The sequence below is a fragment of the Podarcis erhardii genome, assembly GCF_964252035.2.
Source record: "Podarcis erhardii genome assembly, chromosome: 14".
In the NCBI taxonomy this organism is placed as follows: domain Eukaryota; kingdom Metazoa; phylum Chordata; class Lepidosauria; order Squamata; family Lacertidae; genus Podarcis; species Podarcis erhardii.
Window position 1 is genome coordinate 15,392,055 of NC_138503.1, and position 19,112 is coordinate 15,411,166.

Sequence of the window (19,112 nt, forward strand, 5' to 3'; positions counted from 1 at the left end):
GGGGGAACAGACACCCAAGATAAGTTATTAATAAGCTGGACCAATTATGGCCCTGTCAAGAGGAGAACTAATGACAGCAGGCAGTGACCGCCTTCATCCACTCAAGTTGTACCCAGTAAGGCTCACGCAGGGCAACATTGCCTGCCCTCCCATCATAATACCACTCTTTGGGATCTAGATGGGATTATTTTCACAAGGAGTAAGGGAAAGCCGAAAATCCAAACTTGTCAAATGTCCAAAACAGGCAAAGAAGTTCTTTAACAGGCCATTGTATTTTCAAATAATTGCTTCAATAAGTTATTAAAAAGGAAAATATCAATTCTGTAATATATACATTTTAGAGTGTGCAGATATCAATGCCATAGCTCAAACAAAAAAATACAGCTGTGCTCTTATCTGTAAGAATGAAGATATTCTAGACAAAACAAAAGCAAACCCTTTTCTGTTCTAGTGGTTCTCAAAGGGCCACATACCTTTATTATATACATACTTCGCATGTGCAAGTGTGCAATCAATATGTACACATACATTCCTACCTGTTTACATCATTCTAAGTTATTCACAGTAGAATCAAGCTTAAGGTTAGTGTGAAAAGGCATAAATGTGGGAGACAAAAAAAGATATTGTTGGGTTCAGGGGCATTTTAAACCCATATATTAATGACTTTTAAAAAGGGCTAAGCTAGATTTATCATTTTGGAGCATTACTAAAAATAAGTGCTTTCAAAACTAATTGTTCCATATTATTAAACGGCAGAGTTAACAATTTTTGGACTAAGCAATAGCACTAACAGACACCTCAGCTGAGAAACCGCTGCAAACATCTTCTTCCTCAGCAACGGAACTTTTACTCATCACAGCTCAGCTCATTATAGGATGCATTTACAAAAAAGACACCAATATTCTTCAAATGTTTCTTTATGTGGCTATATCGGCGGTTCGCTGTTCAAAAGAAGTGTAAAGGAGGATATAAGCAGCTGAGGATTTCACAGAGGATGCAGAGATGTCCGAGACTTCATGATCATCAAACTTAAACCATCGCTGTTTGGCAGCATTTTTGCAGTAGGCTGTGTAATGTCCTCCATCCAGCCCTCCGTAATGATTCTAGACAGAACAGGAATGAAATTAGGGGACCGCAAAATGTCATTTGGCCCGAATACTTCCCAGTACTCAAAAATCAAGGCATAAACTACTCCCAAGTGCTACTGAAAAGAATAAAGCCTTCATGGGGGAAATGTTAATAAACAACACTACATTGCACATGGTTGCTTAACTGGTGATGTTATATACAGATTAACTGGCAGGTAAGATTCATAGCTACACAAAATTACTTACAGATACTGCAAACAGGCTATATCTCTTCAAGTTACTCTTTGGGCCAATAACATATTGCGATAAGTCAAGGTTTTCCAATGGGAAGTCCACTGATGACTGAAGCTTTTGCTTCCACCGTCCATCGTAAGAAAACCTAGGCATGAAAAGCATGAAGAATTACATTAAAAGCTGAAAAGATATTACGGAAAAAACTAAAGCAAGGATTTCCACACTGCACATGTTATGCCACCATACTGTTTTGTTGCTTCTGTTTTGTGTTTTAATCTCGTGAACCGCTCTGAGATCTGATGACGGGCAGTATATAAATCTTATAAATAAAATTAAAATAAAGTAAAATTTCCCAAAGTGTCACCTCACAGACCAATTAGTTGCTTATGTGACCAAATAGCAGGATGGCTTAGGATGAATCTCACATCCTGAAAATCTCTTGCTTTTGTTTAAGGAGTTCCCTGGGTATAATTAAACCTACTCCTTGGTTTAATTAATTTGGTCAGCAGGAAACCAGGTCATATTGCCAATGTAACATGCAAAGCAGGGGCAAGGAATGTTTTCTGGCTGGCAGGCCAAATATTTATCTCCCCACCAGTGCTGGGCGAAATTTGACAAGTGGGTGGAGCTGCCCACCAGTCAATCACCCAACACCACTATGATTCTGTGCATTGAAGCTCCAGTTGTCAGGACTTTAAAATGTAGACTAGCTGAAAGTCTTTTTGCAAGAAGCCCTGTGGGAGTTTTAAAGAGCAATGCAAAACTGTTTGCAAAAGGGCTTTCAAATAGCCCTGCACTGTGCTTTGGCTGCATGTGCCTGTTCCCAGGAGAGCAGCCAAGACAGAATTCAACCCCACCCATTAGTTGCCATCACCATAGGAGGGATGTCAGCTGACTAGGTGTGGGCTTTGAGAAATGGCATTCTGGGTTGAATTTGACCCCCTGGCAGACAAGACTGGCCTGCGAACCAGAGTTATCCACCAAAATGTAAAATAAGCCCATAAGAGACTCTGAACGCATTACATTTCTCACATCAAAATACGTATGTTATGTATCCTCCAACACTACCCCATGCAAATATATATTTCAGAGACTACATTTCTGAACATGAAACAGAAGCACCACCAGGTAGGGCCTGAAATGTCTCTGACATTCCAGAGAGCTGCAACTGAACCAAATGGACAATATGAAACAGCTTCCTATGTTATATTAAACAAAAAAATCACCTTAGAGCTTTTAGGAAGGCTAAATAATCTGTACAGTTACTTTTGAGTCTTACCGCTTCAAGTGCACTAACAAAACAGGAGGCAGCTTCCAGATTTCTAATTTTTTCAAAGAATCTCTTCGGGTTTTGCAATGACTACAATGAAATCTATTGTTATCCGTCAGTTTTTCTTCTTTGGAGAATAATCTAAGGCATTCCTGGGGGGAGGGGAGGGAAAGCAAAAATAAAACACAACCTGAATTCAAAGGTTTATAGCAGAGGTGAGGATTTATAGGAACAGTTTTGTTGAAAGAAAAACTGGGAAAGTTAAATATTGTTAACTAGTGACCTAAAGTCACTCATTTGACTAACCTGTAGGGTGCATTTACTGGTAGATGCAAGTGGCAAGGACAAATGCATAAAAGCCTCAAAGGTCCGAGACTTTTTGTGACACGTAAGACACTGAACTGTGGATTTGAACTGGCCTTGGAAGAGAGCAACGATAATCGATTCATTGAGCAGTTTGTGTTTGTGCCAGGCAAGTTCTGCCGCTTTGAAGTCATCCAGATTATCATTATTTTCTTCTTTGTAACGTTTTCTGTTGTCAGCCTGGAAAGTTGGGAAGTAAAAAAAAAATGCTTAAAGCATACCTGAAACATATGAAGGTAAGTTTTACAGACAGGAACATCATCAGGTGGAGCTATGGAAAGACAGAAGGAAGGTGATAATGCTAAACATGCAAACATTGAAACAGATTCTTTGAGCACCCTGGCTACGTTGTGCTATTGCTTTTTTTCTTGGCCAGAAGAATGGAAACCTTCTGCCAAGAGTCACAGACTGAAAGCAATTATTTGTACATGCGAGAACAGATGGATAGTTTTCTTTGAATCCTTTCGTTTGCTTTTCTTACCACTATTCTCCTTTTCTCTCATGTGTTTGGCTTATTTTGCTACTGTTGTTTTATCGTTACAAATATACGCTTTACCTAATGTGTATGTAAACAAAAAACCCCAGCAAATGCATCTTTTTAAAAAAGAGTCACGTTTCTTTAAGGGCCACATACCAGCAGTGAATAGGACCCTGCTTCCCCTCTTTCTCCTCCCTCCACCCCTAAGGGAGCAGCTGCCAGGCAAGTGACAAGATTGCTCTTGATAGAGATCTGAACAAATAACTTGCAAATACTCCTAACTTTCTCTCTCGTCACTTGTTTGGTTCTTGCCCCCTTTGCCTTCCTCCTCTACCTCCGACTGCCCTGCCCGCTACAACAAGCCTCCAAGGCTTACAGCGAGCTTTTAAAGCAGGTGAGTACCACCAAACCCCATACTGAAGATGGCATGGAAAGCTAGGGCTGAGCAATTGGGGTTGGGGGTAAAGGCCATCTGGAGAGAACATGGCAAAATAAAGATTCAAACTGGCGATTCAAATCTGTAGCTCAGCTTTTTAGCTACATTCCACACCAGTTTGTACACTATCTATCTACAGTTGTACCTTGGTAGTCAAACGCCTTGGGACTCGAACATTTTGGCTCCCCAACACTGCAAACCCTGTGTTCTGGTTTGCAAACGTTCTTTGGAACCCAAACGTCCGATGCTGCTTCTGATTGAGTGCAGGAAGCGCCTTGGTTTTCAAATGTTTTTGGAAGTCGAACGGACTTCCGGAATGGATTCCGTTCAAGAACGAAGGTACGAGTGTGTGTGTGTGTGTGTGTGTGTGTGTGTGTGTAAGATCAACTGAATCATGCCATCCCTGCTTGTAATCTAAAGGAAGTTCTCAAGCTTGGGTAGCTACAGGCTTCCTAACTGAAGTTGGGGAAAAGTGAAGATGGAGAATTCAGTTGGCAACATTCTCTTGTGTCTTCTCTAGTCTACCTGCGCAGGGAGGTTCAACTCAAAAGCTTGTGAAATGTTGAATAGAGTCTACACATACAGTGGAATATGGCAGAATGGACCGTAGCACTTAAATGCTGCTGGGATATCATGTTTCTTAACGATCCCTTTAACACATTTTAAGCAGAATATGAGCCCAAAAGGCAAAGGGATTTCTTATTATACTAACTTTCTATTTGAAGTAAGGTGGTTTTTTTTGGGGGGGGGGGTTAAGTGAGGGAGCGTTTCAGAATGGTGTTCCCCCATCTGCAGTCTGAAGTAGCACAGTCCATTCTGCAATTTAATTCTGCTGTTTGTGTAACCTAACTAAGAAATGGCAGTTGCAATGGATTGGAGAAACGAGACACACTCAAATAAGGTTATAACCATAACCTCCTTTTTGCAGAACTTTGTGTTTTAGGAACAGAACACTGAATAGTTGCAGTGGCATCCAAGAGTGAAATGAAGAACAGGTTTTTTTTCCTATCACACTCATGACATGGCAAAACAAACAATAAATCTATGTACTAGACAGAAGATGGATAATAAAGTTTTGGTTTACTTACTCTCTAAGAGGACATCATAGTTTTTGTAAAAATAGGAAGGAAAAAAAAGACTGAAAAACAGATCTTGCAAAAAAATATATATCCAGTTATTACATGGCTAATTTCAGGAAAGGTAAGCTAGATGAGGATAACATGATGGACAAACCTTTTAAAACTGAAGTTAGTTAATAAGAAAATAAATCCTTCAAATTCAAAAGGAAACTAGTATAGTTGTCCTTGACAGACTGTGCCCAATTCCTTGATCGTTACAAACTGGATACTGCAAAGCAGTTTTATACCAAATTTCTTGGCTATATTTATAGATGCTTTCTCCTAAAGTAATTCTGATTAGAGATCAGTTAAGCTGCACACATCTGCCTCTGCATTAGAGTTTCTCATTCTTTACGTAGGCATTTTAGCAGAAAGAAACAATGATGAACTCGATGGGGAAAAAAGTGAATATTTTGCTGTAATTAAGGATCTTAGGGCTAGCATCAGTTTGATTAAATAGAAAGGCAACCTTTCTAGTAATCATCTCAACCAGGAGTTCCTAGAATTTGTCCTCATCAGTACATAAAGAATGGTGCTTAAATACCCCTAGTATTTGTCTTCATGCTACTTGGCACATGCAACAGAGGAGTGGGGCTACTCTGCACAGTCCCATTTCCTATTTACATGTTTATTTTACACATAAGTAGAATGCCTGAGTAGGGCTACATTCTCTATAAAAAATATGAACGATCTCGTGATTTCTGCACCAGGTTTCCGCTTTTAGGAAACTGCTTAATGAACACAGACATTGTTCTGCTGCTTCAGGTCAAAAAGTCTCATCTGATTTTGTATATTCACCTGTCAACTGTATCCCAGCTAGATAACCCTGTGAAGCTCAAAAGCAAAGCATCCTCCATTGTTTCTTTACAGCACCTGGTTCTAAAGAGCTATATGGAGTCAATATGGCAAACTGTCCCTCCAAGCAGGGGTAAAGACACAAAAGCAGAATCCAGAACAGCCAAACAAGGACTGATCATGCTCAGTGGCTACAGAATTTTGAGTGTGTTAAACTATGGCTAGGCAGCAAAACAAGACTTTGTTAGAATGTCGCTGAAGATTAGGTTGGGAAGTCTGTAAAAAAAACCACTGTAAGATAAAATGTATATGGTGCGCTGTTAAAACTGAAAATGCATGGGGGGCGGGGGAAACCAACAACAGAATGTTGAGTGTCTGTTGGAATTAAAAATGGAAAATGGGTGTTTGTAGAATAGAATGGAGCAATCTAAAAGGCAGCTGGTTGGTTGGCATGCTAAAGAAAAGTACTCGACACTTTGACATCTCGTTGGAGGTCTCACGTGCTCATTGGTCTATGTTAATAAACATCAAAAATCCCATGGCAAATATAATTATGCAATGAGTGAAGAAATACTTTTTAAAAATTTACAGCCAAAGCAGTAACAACTGCCCACTTTAGTTTTTAGGTCAAACTAAGTGTGATGTTTGTCATGTAGTCTGCCCAGGTGTGCTCGAGTACTTCCTTACTCTCTTTAAAAATATATATCCCATTTTTCACCACCTAGGCAACTTCACATCTGAAGGCAGCCCTGTTTAGGGAAGTTTTTAATATTTTATTGTGTTTTTAATACTCTGTTGCGAGCCGCCAGAGTGGCTGTGGCAACCCAGTCAGATGGGCGGCATACAAATATTATTATTGGTCTCAAAGTGACTTACAACAATAAAACATGCAGAATTAAAAACCTAAAGAATTTAAATTCTATTTAAAAAGCAAAACAAAACCCAAACACTTCAAATAGCTTGTAAAGGCAGAAGTGCAATCCCCCTTTCTCCTCATGGTTCAAAGAAAAGAGTAAATACAAAACCTTTTGGTTGGGGGTGGGGTGGTTAGCATGTTAAATTCTGAAGCGAAATGCTTAATTTTCACCAAAAATCAAACTTACTTTATTTAAATCTTCATGTAGACCATCCATTAAGAACAGAAGCAATTCTTGAGAGTCTTGCTGGCTGTACCCTGCAAATTGGTCATTGATCTTCCCAATAGTAAATTTAAAGTCTTTTGGACTGATATATCTGTATTGTCCAGTCCAAAGAGCTTTCACGATAATGCCAAACTCCTCAGCAATTTCACCTTTGTGCCCTAAGAAATTTGACCTGCAAATAACAAGAGAGTTTAATGGCTGACACCATTTTTAGAGACATAATTATCTGAAACAAACAGAATGCTGTCACTTGCATGTTTATCCTTATTCCCCGAGTGGAGCAATATATACATCAATAGTAAAACACTGACTAAGTGAATATATTTGCCTACTTTGGAGAATGCTGTATGGCCCCTCGCCTTCAAAGAGGCCAGGCTGGCTGGAACATGGAAGAGGGTATTAAGAACATAAGAAGAGCAGTTCAGTTCAGTTCAACATCCAGCTAGTTCAAAGCTTTGAGAACTTAGTCACTTGATCCAGGGACGTATCTATTGGCCTATTGCGACCTCTTTTTCTTAACGGTGTCTGCTCTTGCTCAGGCTGCACAGAAAAAGCAATTTGGTTCCAGAAATTCATTCTGATTGTGCAAATAAAATATGACTGATAGAATTCTACAGGATGGGGTAAAAAGGTAAAGGGACCCCTGACCATTAGGTCCAGTTGTGGCTGACTCTGGGGTTGCGGCGCTCATCTCGCTTTATTGGCCGAGGCAGCCGGCTTACAGCTTCCGGGTCATGTGGCCAGCGTGACTAAGCCACTTCTGGTGAACCAGAGCAGCACACGGAAACACTGTTTACCTTCCTGCCGGAGTGGTACCTATTTATCTACTTGCATTTTGACGTGCTTTCAAACTGCTAGGTTGGCAGGAGCAGAGACCAAGCAACGGGAGCTCACCCTGTTGTAGGGATTCGAACCACCTTCTGATCGGCAAGTCCTAGGCTCTGTGGTTTAACCCACAGCGCCACCTGCGTCCCTACAGGATGGGGTATTAGGGTGCAAAAAACAGTCCAGATCCAATGATCCCCAGATGGTGGAGATGTCAGGTCCCATCCTGGTGCCCAGGCATCTTCACTTGGTTGCAAGCAGTTGAAAGCCAGGTTCAAAATGTGCCTGGGGCCTGGCTAATTTCGAACACTGCTCACACTGATCAAACCGCATGACTACAGAAAGCTCTCTCCTCTCTTGTGACTCCCAGAAACTCTTCTTCTTCTTTGGTGATCACTCGTAGCCAAGTAAGATTGTCTTCCATAAACACAGTTTTAACAATGAGTCCTTAAATGACTGCGGAGGCCAGTTCTGGATCCACACATCCTTCCACAGTGGGGACATTGGTTTCCGGGCGGGAGTTGATCAAGGTGTAGATTTTCCAAGCGTGCCTTCCTCTTAGCACGTTTCTCCCTTGCGTCCCAAGTTCGAGTGTCTTCAAAGCCCATGACACCTTTGGTAATGGCTGTTCTCCAACTGGAGCGCTTGCAGCCAGTGTTTCCCAGTTGTCAGTGTTTACACTACATTTAAAAAGATTTGCCTTGAGAGAGTCTTTAAAACTCTTTTGTTGACCACCAGCATTACGCTTTCCATTTTTAAGTTTGGAATAGAGTAGCTGCTTTGGAAGACGATCATCAGGCATCCGCACAACATTGCCTCAGGCAGCGGAAGCAGAACAAACCATTCTCCACTACAGGGCCCAAGATGTGGAACTACCTGCCCCATGAGATCTGCTTAGCTATCACTTGGTCACACTGTCCAAAAAAGGGCTTTGCCTTATTTGGCTGATGTTATTTATTTTTTAGAGCTGATGCACTTTAATCTGCTGTATTCCGTTTGATGTTTTGTTGTTTTCATATTTTGTTTCGTACTTGCCTTAGCCGCTTTTGAGATAAAAGGAGCAAGGCGGTAGATGTAAGAGTAAATAAACCAAACCTAGATTAAAGATAAATCATGTCTATGGCTATTCAGTTCCTGGATGGGAGATGCCCTGGAAAGACTATGCCTACTGCCTTAAGTTCCGAGATAAATGTGCTAAATAAAATAAACGACACTACGATTTCACTAAAGCAGCATATCTAAATAGATGAAACAAGTTTTGCACTCAGCTGTGTGTTAATGGAAGCAGTCAAACAAACAAGCAAATAAATAAATACCGGTTGATATCATCTTGATACAAGTTTCTGTTGAAATAATCAGCCAGGTGCGGTGCATTACACAGGCACTGTAACACAGAGTTCATATAGCAAGTGTTTCCCAAATTACGGAGGCCGGTCAGAGCTGGTCCCATTCCACCAAATACAGGGTTGAGATTACGAATCTGAGATGCAGAGAGCCTTGAGATTTCAGTTTTAGGATAGCTTACTGGTCTGTAAGGGAAGAGGTAATATTAAAGAGTGAAATGTATTTTCATGCTTTTTTTAAAAAATCCAAGCCGCATCCGTCTCTATGGTGTCACTAGCATGTCTCTCATGAATCAATGGAACAAAAGTGTGTTTCCAGAAAACAGGGAATAGACAAGTATGCGCTATATAATATTAATTGCAGCCTTTTTCATTTTAGTGAGGTGGCAACGACTTTTTTTAAAAAAAGGTTTAAGTGCTTTTGTTACATATGCTACTGCAAAATTTTACTTTGTAGAGTAGAATATTAATACAGATTAATACATTAATACAGATTTAACCTTCTCTGTCTGCTTGACTCTCTTACAAGACTTTAAAGTGCTTAACTTTGTCTTGATCATGCCCAAACTCATTCAGATTATAAATACTAAAGGATACTTGAGAGTCTTTGTGATACCTTGCTCCTTTCAGATAACAAGGTATCCTTGCCCTAGCAAGCTATAAGTTTTAAAATAGAAACATCAGGCTTTCGAAGGATGGAAATGAAATGCTGAACCAATAGTTTGTGTATGTGCTAGGACCGAGTGATATCACCAGCTAAACATCACGATATACTGATATACATCACAATGTCTGAAATAACGATGTAACTACATAGCAACTGCTACTACTTAGGGGTCAAAAACTGATATGTTTTTACTTACTGTTACCATATTGTTACAACTGTTATTTTATAGTACAGAGCAACAGGGGTGGCAAGAATCAGGAGAGAAGCGATGACTGGCTTTCCCCATGTCACAATTTTTTACATAGCGCGCGCACACACACACACACACACACACATCGTGATTCACGATGTGTCGCCATGTCAGATATTATGAAACTGATATCATGATGTGGACTTCAAACTTATTCTGGACAATATATTGAAACAACAGCCAGTCGTATGTGGGTGGGCATGTATATGTGTGTGTTCATACACACACTTAAAAGGCTTGCATAAGATTTGTTCTAACAAGCTTTTATGGGAATAAACACGTCTCTGCAATATCCACATTGCGCATGTGTGGGGGAACCTTTGCCCCACCAGATAAAGAGAAACTCCCATCAGCTCCAACAATCATGGCTAAGGATGATGGGAGTTGTAGTTCAGCAACATCTAGATAGCCAAAAGTCCCCCACACCGGACATGGTGGAACATAATCACACAAATGGCAAACATTTCTAATCCTTCACATATTTCAGTAACTGTAAAAGACATTTTTAGCAGGTACCCTAGAAAATCAAGCAGACGTACTTGTTCTCACGGTTGATAGTAGGCTTGATGGTGATTTTCTTTGTCTCTTCCTCTTGAATGGCCTGGGTTATGTCTGGCGAGGAGTAAGAGCGCTTCAATTTGGAATGTTCCCTTTCCCGCTGATCAACAGCCTGAGTCTTTGGTTTATGTGTTGGCGGGGTTGATGGTGGAGTGGCTGACTGAGTCATTTCTGGTGGATACATGTGAACTGTATTTGTTGGAGTGTGGTAGTAACGAAAAGTCCCCGTGACTGGCTCCAGAAACTTCACGTGACATGTGCACAAAGAGAAGAGGGAGCAAGTTATATGACAACTGCAAAGATTGCACAGTCACTTTTGAAATTCGTATTTGTTTCCCAGCATAACTCAGATGGAAAAGTATTATAATGGCCTCTAGAGTGACGTAATATTGGCATATTATTGGCTTGTGCCACTCTTCTCAGTCTTACAGGTTTAACTTCTGGGTCCAATTATATGGCAATTATCATATTTTTCTCAACATCCAAACAGCAAATATAAAAATGGGTTCAGCGCAAGAGTGTTCACAAGCAGAAAAAACCCAGAACATCAGAAGACATTCTACTCACCTTGACCCAACCAAGTGGCAATCCTGGTATTATCCTCCCCATCTCCTCACTCCGTGCCCTTGTTAGTGGCTCCCGCTGAGACTGAAAAGAACAACACAGATCAAAACTGTGGGTCTTAAAAGATACATACCTACTTTGGCTGTCCTCAGCATTTTGCAGGCTTTCTGCATAAAGGAGATTATGTGTTTTAAAAATTCAAAAAGTTCAAGTTATCAATCAACGTTTCGGGCTAGTGCAAAACACCATCCTGTTGCACATTCAAAAATCCAAGCACAGACATGATGGTTACTTCACACTACGTTAGATACAAGCCACTGTATCTATTGTATTCCACAAAGTCCTACTCAGAGCTGACCAACTGAAATTACTAAACCTAGGTTAGACATGTCCATTAATTTCTATAGGTCTACTCTGAGAAGGACTACCACTGGCTGCAACCCATTATTATTATTTATGAAAAATAAAATATTGAAATGCATTTTATGAAATGTAACACAAACAGTTACATGACAACGAATGTAAATTGAGGCCATGTTATGACATCGGCACTAGGTTTCAGCAGCTAGACACAGACACCTCACAGTGAATTTACTTTATTTTTTTCAGAGTCTTGTTCAGTATCATCTCTAATGGCTTCTGGCTTTTGGGTGTCTCTTTCTGGTTGTCCTGTAACCCCAGTCTGCTGTAAAAGATTTTGAAAGAGAAACTTTCAGTTTTCATTAATTAATTTATCAAGCTCCAAAACGCCTCAATGTTAGTATAACATGACTGCAATACACAACAGAATCACATAAAATAGCACTTTACTCTGGATGAATTGCTACGGAGTACAAAGACACCCAAAACAAAACACTGATGAATTTGAAGATGTATTTCAAAGTGAAAATTGCTAGCTGCGTGAATTGTATACAGTGGTACCTTGGGTTACATACACTTCAGGTTACAGACTCCGCTAACCCAGAAATAGTACCTCGGGTTAAGAACTTTGCTTCAGTATGAGAACAGAAATTGTGCTCCGGCGGTGCGGCAGCAGCAGGAAGCCCCATTAGCTAAAGTGGTGCTTCAGGTTAAGAACAGTTTCAGGTTAAGTACAGACCTACGGAACGAATTATGTACTTAACCCGAGGTACCACTATATAAGGAATATAACTTTCTAAGACTCACACGCAACTAGCCAAAACTGCCCTGTAAGAAAATTGCTCCAAAACCTCTGGATTCTCAGCCCTTGAAAAATTCTGCTGAACATGCTTGGTATCGCTGCTAGTGAGCAGTTCATGTTTCAGTCAGATATTTGTGGGGTTTTTCCCCCCAACGAACATTATGTCCAAGGAGAACCCTGAACATGCCAGCGCTTGCCAATCTTAGATCTTCTCATCTGAAACACCTCTTAGTTCCTCAGGGATTTTTTCTCTTCCAAGAAAGCAGCAAGTCATGATCAGTAAAAGCGATCAGTAAAAACAACAACAACAATGGCAAGCCATTTCTATATGTATCTGCTTTTGTGGGGGTGGGGAGGAAGAGCAAAACTCCTTAATCAGCAAATCCTGTAAATGAATTGGTATTTCACCCATGTTTTAGTTTAAGAAGGATGGTAAAGCTGTGGCCAGTGGGCCTTACAGCTTCCAGGAGGGTTTTTGTGGCCTGTAGAGACCACCAATGTTTTATTGTGACAAGGATTTAAAAACAAAACCCTCTGAATCACCACTGCCTTCCTTTTTTAAAAAACAACAACCCCTCTGCTGTGTTTTCAGCACCTGCTGCCTCCTGCTCTACTAAACACCTAGCAATCACTTCTGTGCTACTCTAACCTCATGTAGATGCTTGGAAATGTGGAAATGTGGGTGGCTTAGTGCCTTCTCAGGAGCCCTGAGTGACATGATAGGTTTACTCACCCCTCTACCACATGCAGCAGAGTAGTGGGGATGGGTGTGTGGGAAGCCCAATGTTCCTGCTGTGTGAAAGGTTCGCAGGAAGGTTTCCTGTGCGAGATAAAGAAATCTATGGGAGCTTCATTAAAACCTCTCAAGCCCTTTCCCTATTAAGGCAAAGGTAAAGGGACCCCTGACCATTAGGTCCAGTCGTGGCCGACTCTGGGGCTGCGGCGCTCATCTCGCTTTATTGACTGAGAGAGCCGGCGTACAGCTTCCGGGTCATGTGGCCAGCATGACTAAGCCACTTCTGGCAAACCAGAGCAGTGCACGGAAATGCCGTTTACCTTCCCACCAGGGCGGTACCCATTTATCTACTTACATTTTGACATGCTTTCGAACTGCTAGGTTGCCAGGAGCAGGGACCGAGCAACGGGAGCTCACCCCGTCACGGGGATTCAAACTGCCAACCTTCTGATTGGCAAGCCCTAGGCTCTGTGGTTTAACCCACAGAGCCACCCGCGTCCCTTTCCCTATTAGGAATGTGCAAATTCACTAGTCTGCCTTTCTCCCTCCACGATTCACCTCAGTTGGGAACTTGCCTCCTGATAGGGCTGGAGCTGAAACAGTAAAGGTGCCTCTCTGGCTTTGATAGAATTACTCATTTTCAGGGGGTAAAGGGAAGACTCTTTAGACAAAGCAGGATGCTTGCCTTTTATGCCCATGAATTGCTCACCTTGCCTGAGCCAGAATCCACCCTCATGGACGCCCGGGACTCCTCTGCAAATCTGCGCCTCTGCATTTCTGGTGTCCAGGTAACCTTGTCTTTTTCACCCACAACAATTTTGTCAGTGTCCGGTTTTCTGATTTCAGGGGATTCATTTTCGGTTCTGCTTCCTTTTCTCATGTCTGTGAGCTCCTTGGGCGCATTCTCCACCTCTTGCTTCTCAGCTGCCCCTTTGCTGGCTGGCTGGTCTTTTTCTCCCTTCTCTTTATCTTTTGCTTTCTGGAGGTGCTCCCTGCCTTCCTTCTCCCTCTGCTCCTCTCTTGCTCTCTGCTCTTGTTCTTGCTTCTCCTGCCTCAGCTTCTCCCTCTGTTCTTCCTGTTGCTTCTCCTGCAGTTCTTCTTCTTGCTTGCTTGTTTCCAACTGGGAAGCCTTTTCCGCTGGTAGGTGCCCTTTCTGCTCCTCTCTCAGACTGGCCTTAGCATCCAAGGGAGGCTTTGTGGAACGATCTGGAACCACTCTGCCATTTGAAATGAGCTGCTTGCCAATGGTTGGGCTTTCAGCTCTTGGCCTGTTATCAGTGTCTGGTATTTTTGCTGAAGGCTTTTTTGTACGATCAATCTGAAAGGGCAAAAAAGTTAAATAGACATATTTTGGTAAGATTTGCAAGCTACGTTCCCTCAAAGATCACTTAGTGCCAACATTCTCTACTACTCACTTTTATGGTTTTACAAAGGTATTTCAGTCTGGGCAAAAGTATTTATTTATTCATATCCTGCCTTTTCTCCTGAAGTAACCCAGGGCAGCAAACACGTCAATGGTAATATACAATTTATAAAAACAGTTTAAAACTTCTTTAAAAACCCACACGATCAACTACTTTCATAGCGAAGAATTTCAGGGTTGCCAACAACAGATCTTTCAGCCACAAAATGCACTGATAAACAGGAATGTTTTTAGACCCTTCCTAAAAGTTAGTAATAAGGGAGATATGCTACAACCCTAATGCAAACTTGCACACGATTGGGGCGGGAGGAATTATGCTTGTATGGCCTAGCCACTTTTATTTGAACATGGGTTTTCTCCTCATCCTAGGAGATTAAATCCTCAGTTTCCCAGAATCAGGTCTTGCTGTAGTAAGAGAAGTGAGAAAGCCCCATCCTCTTCCCAGGGAGAACCTACAGGGGTGGTTAGGTGAGAAATAACTGAACACGTATTTGTAGTTGCGGACCATTTGCATTTCTAGGATGAACAATTCTCCTCCCCTAAATGTTATTCATTAAATTTATTAAATACTTCCCATATAACTCCCCAAAGCAATTTAACAGTAGGAAAACCCCCCACACATAAATTTCAATCCAGAACTGATAAAATCTGAGACAAAAATCTCCACTCAAACAACTTGTCTTCAACTGTCACTGGTGTGATTTTTATGATCATATGGCTCTGCTGCTTATTATTATTGCTTTTCTGAGTATTTGTTTTACTGTTTTAATGGTCTTGTTATCTGCCTTGGAAGCGATAATGCTGAAAAGAGCATTGGAAATTTCCAAACAGAAGCCAATTTTTAATGCTTCCAAAGGCTTTTGATGTGCGACTCAAGTAGGTTTGCTCTGCCAGTTAAAGAGAATCACCCAGCAGGTTACACAGGCCTAAGGTTTATGATTTTTGTCCATGCAGAACAAGGTCTTTTCTTCCCCAACCAGTTACCAGGGTCTTTCCTTCATATTTCTTAGCAAGGCAGCTGGAAACATTTACAGGATAGCTATTTCACCTTGCATTTATTGTATTACAGTGCAGGTCTTTTCTCTCTCTTAGCATTTCAGAAAAAGCAGGCTCATCCTCCCTGTAGCAATTCTATAAAATAAGGCAAAAACGTGGCCCTGTTATGTCACAGTCCAAGTAGAAAGTTTTTTTCTTGCTAAGAATCAGTCACCTGAGGAATAATCTTTACTGCAGACACTGGTTGGACTATGGCAGGTAGGTTTTCAGACTTAGCAGGAGTAGCAGTTGATCCACAAGGAGCTGGTGGTTGAAACGTGTCCACTCTCTCCTCTTGATCATTTGCAATATTAGGTCTTTCGGTAACTTCCACCACAGAAGGTTTTACATGGACAACAGGTACTGGAGATGGAGATGGTTCTTCCAAAGATGGATAAGTAAAATCCACTGAAACATGAAAAGAAGGTTATGTTTTTGTTTTCAGAATTTTTTGTAGGAGAAATAATGTACGTTTAAATGAACTGTTACCCAAATGTGTCTCCTCCTCTGCCACAGTCAATATCCGTTTTGGAGGAACACTTCTTGGTTCTGCCCTTTTGAGAGATTACACCAGGGATGGAGAAACTCCAGCATGCAAACTTATCCTGGCCTGCCAAGGGCGTTTCCCAAACTATGCCCACCTGCTGATGTCACTGGGGATGTTGGTTGATGGGTGGGAAAACAGGGGTTTTCTCTCCCAATAGAGATCAGGATTGCCCAGCCTAGGGAGCAGGATTTAATCTCCACTCATTAGGACTTCCGGGTTAGCGCGAACGGCTAATGGCGGATTCCCTCCGAGCTCCGGAGGGAATCGGCTCCGCTGAAGACGGGTCTTGCCGTGCCGGCGACACGGGGACCCTCAGAAACCGCAGGCGCGGAAGCCTGCGGACTTGGTGACTCGGTGGGCACCTTAAGCGCCCTCCCCGACCCATGAAGAGCCTTTTTAAAGGCTACGGAGAGGGTACGGAGAGTGGCGTGGTGCTGAGAGTAGACCGCTACTTCAGTGGAGCGAAGCCGCGAGCCATGGCCGGAGAGCGCTGACTTTCTTCCCAAAATTCGGATTGGATAACAAAGGACCCGTGAGTAGTGGAATTTGGACTTTAAAAAATTTTACCTTTTGAATTCGGCACGATCGGGGGATGTGTTAAAGGGAAGTCCGCACCCCCTCTACTTACAGACGATTTAAAGCAAGGAACGGAGAATTAAGGCGGAATGATTACTGTTTTGATGATTTAAAAGTTTTTCACAAATTTGATAGAAGAAGTTTTTGTGCTGGAGAGAAAGGGAGGAACTTTGGAACTTTGTGTGTAATCCCCCCCCCCCAAACCCGGGAGTGTCCTGTTTGTGTGCCGGAGGAAAAAGTGAAAGGAGTTTGACAGCTGTCAAAGGAGCTGTCAAACGGGTGGACAAAGTTAAGAATCTTGTTATTTAATAACTCTCTGAATTAAAGGTGATACATTTGAACTGAGGTGGTTGGAAACAAAGTAGTGATAACAACAAAGTAACAGACTGTTGGAAAAGGACTACCAAGTAACTGAAAGCCCCCTAGGGGGAATTAGTGACATTACAATGGCTGCAGAGGGAAAATTACTGGTGGAGATAGAAAAAATGTTCTTTCTCGTGGGAATCCTGCAAGAGCAGAGTATGGCTATGAGCAAAGCACTTACGACCTTGAATTCTAAAACAAACAACTCTGCTGAATGCACAAAGGAGATGTCTGATAAAAAACCTGCAGCTGAGCAGGAAGAGATGCTCTTGGAATTGACAGAGAGGAAAGAAGGAGTGCAGACACTACAAGTGGAAAATATCAATCAGGAATCTACACTGTTAGAGTACGAGCAAGAAGACCTTTGGATTACAAATCTGCGAAAGATGAGAAAGAAGAAGAGGGAAGTCCCTGGAGTACTTGGAACATTAAAACTAAAAAGAATAAAGCAACATGATTGGGACTTTCCTCTTGAGTATGGAAAAGTAGATGATCTTTCGCAGCAACCACTTTTAAACATTCTGGATGAAAGAAAATATGATGTGACTCTGACTGAACTCCTTCGGGGTCTCAGGATCAACAAAAAGGACTACCAATATAATTGGCGGAGAGGGACTAACAGAGAATTAAAGGCCTCGGACGTGAGGAATCCGGGCTAAGAACTATTTTCTGTTTGTTTTTTGGACATTTGTTTGGGAAGGGACAGAAACCGGGGCAGGGAGGGGAGAGAGAATAGAATTATAAAATGTTATGATTTGCTTATTTGGTTAATGTGACCTATAATCAATATAATAAAGGGAAAATTTGTGGAAGGGAAGTTAGATCGACCTTAAAAAAAAAAGAAATTAATGATTATAAGAGAATCGGATAAGTTGAATATAGATAAACAAAAAGAATTAAATTTTAAAAGTAATATTATATGTTTAAGAGGTTAGGTAAGAACTTGCTGAATTAATTATTGGAATTGGGATGTAAGAAGAGGGGGTGGGGGGAAGTCAATGAAAGAGGGTAAAGAAAATTAGGGCATGAAATTGTATTTGTTTGTTTTTGTCTTTGTGTGTGTGTCTGTTGTTATAAAATGCAAAAACCGAATAAAAATTATTTAAAAAAAAAATTAATCTCCACTCATTGTCTGATGAGTGCAGATTAAAGATGGGAGGCAGATTGGTGCAAGATTGGGTACTGTCCCTGCGGCGCGATAGAGGTGGAAACCGTCCTGCTACGATGCCGTTTTTACAGGGATATACACTTGGTTTTTATCACCCCCGTTATACAGAAAATTCCAAGTGGGAATTTAAAATCTCTGATAGAGGACAAGGATCCAGAGATCATGTTAAAGGTGGCCAAATTTTGCACAGTTGCCATAAAACTTAGGGAACAAGCTGTGCTATTATAAAGACTAAGGTCTTAGAAGCAAATAATAGATAATATTGTAGAGATTAAGACTTAAACCATATTCTAACTGTGGCCATAATTGTATTGTTTATCGTTACATTGATTCTTAATTTAAATTTAATTTTATTGTTTCTGATTTGTATAGTACGGTATGTGAGTCTAGTCTGGGACCGTAATAAATTCAATTCAAATTCAAGATTGGGTACTTAAAAGGGAAGGGAGAAGGCTTTTGCAAGTCTCCTCCCTCATCCCATCTTAAGTCCATGATCTCAAGCAGTGCTGGAGAAGCCCCCTCACTGCCTTTTTTGCAAAACCCACCTCAAACAACAGAGAAGGGAGAAAAAGAGCCACGTTTCACAAGCAAAGCATACCCTCCAACATTCCTGATGAAAATTGGGAGGCAAGAGCACAGCACCAAAAAAGTGCATCTTTTGGGGCTGCGCTCTCTCCCAAGTCAGCTGACTTGTGCAAGAGCATGGCACCACTGCAAGTGCTGGCTCGTCCCCGGGACATTCTGGGATCAAATCAGAAGCCATGGTTTCTGTAAGTCTGGGAATAGCCCGTTAAAATAGGGACGACTGGAGGGGATGGCAAAGTCAGAGTGCTGGAGAAGTTCTCTCCATTGTCTTTGCTTGCGAAACCCATGAGAGGCATTTTGGCAGGTGGATAGCCTCGCCCACCTGTCAATTACATGACGTCACAATGACACCATGTGGCTGTCAGGTCAGCAGCCCCGCCCACCTG

The 19,112-nt window shown here is 41.6% G+C and overlaps 1 protein-coding gene across 4 annotated transcripts in view; it reads right to left on the reverse strand.

Annotated features, from left to right (window-relative positions):
* Nucleotides 1–438: 438 nt before the first annotated feature.
* USP8 (ubiquitin specific peptidase 8) overlaps nt 439–19,112 on the reverse strand; it is a 35,482-nt gene continuing 16,808 nt past the window's right edge. For 2 of the 4 annotated variants that reach the window (XM_081838784.1, XM_081838783.1), the window contains exons 10-20: nt 15,663–15,895; nt 13,739–14,347; nt 11,727–11,816; nt 11,135–11,215; nt 10,549–10,811; nt 9,066–9,278; nt 6,886–7,096; nt 2,899–3,135; nt 2,602–2,744; nt 1,335–1,467; nt 439–1,103 (exon numbers count right to left, since the gene is read on the reverse strand). In XM_081838784.1, coding sequence (XP_081694910.1) covers nt 918–1,103; nt 1,335–1,467; nt 2,602–2,744; nt 2,899–3,135; nt 6,886–7,096; nt 9,066–9,278; nt 10,549–10,811; nt 11,135–11,215; nt 11,727–11,816; nt 13,739–14,347; nt 15,663–15,895 — 2,399 coding nt within the window. In that variant the 3' untranslated portion in view covers nt 439–917. The remainder of the gene's footprint in view (nt 1,104–1,334; nt 1,468–2,601; nt 2,745–2,898; nt 3,136–6,885; nt 7,097–9,065; nt 9,279–10,548; nt 10,812–11,134; nt 11,216–11,726; nt 11,817–13,738; nt 14,348–15,662; nt 15,896–19,112) is intronic. The other 2 variants (XM_081838785.1, XM_081838786.1) reach the window with 2 other exon arrangements.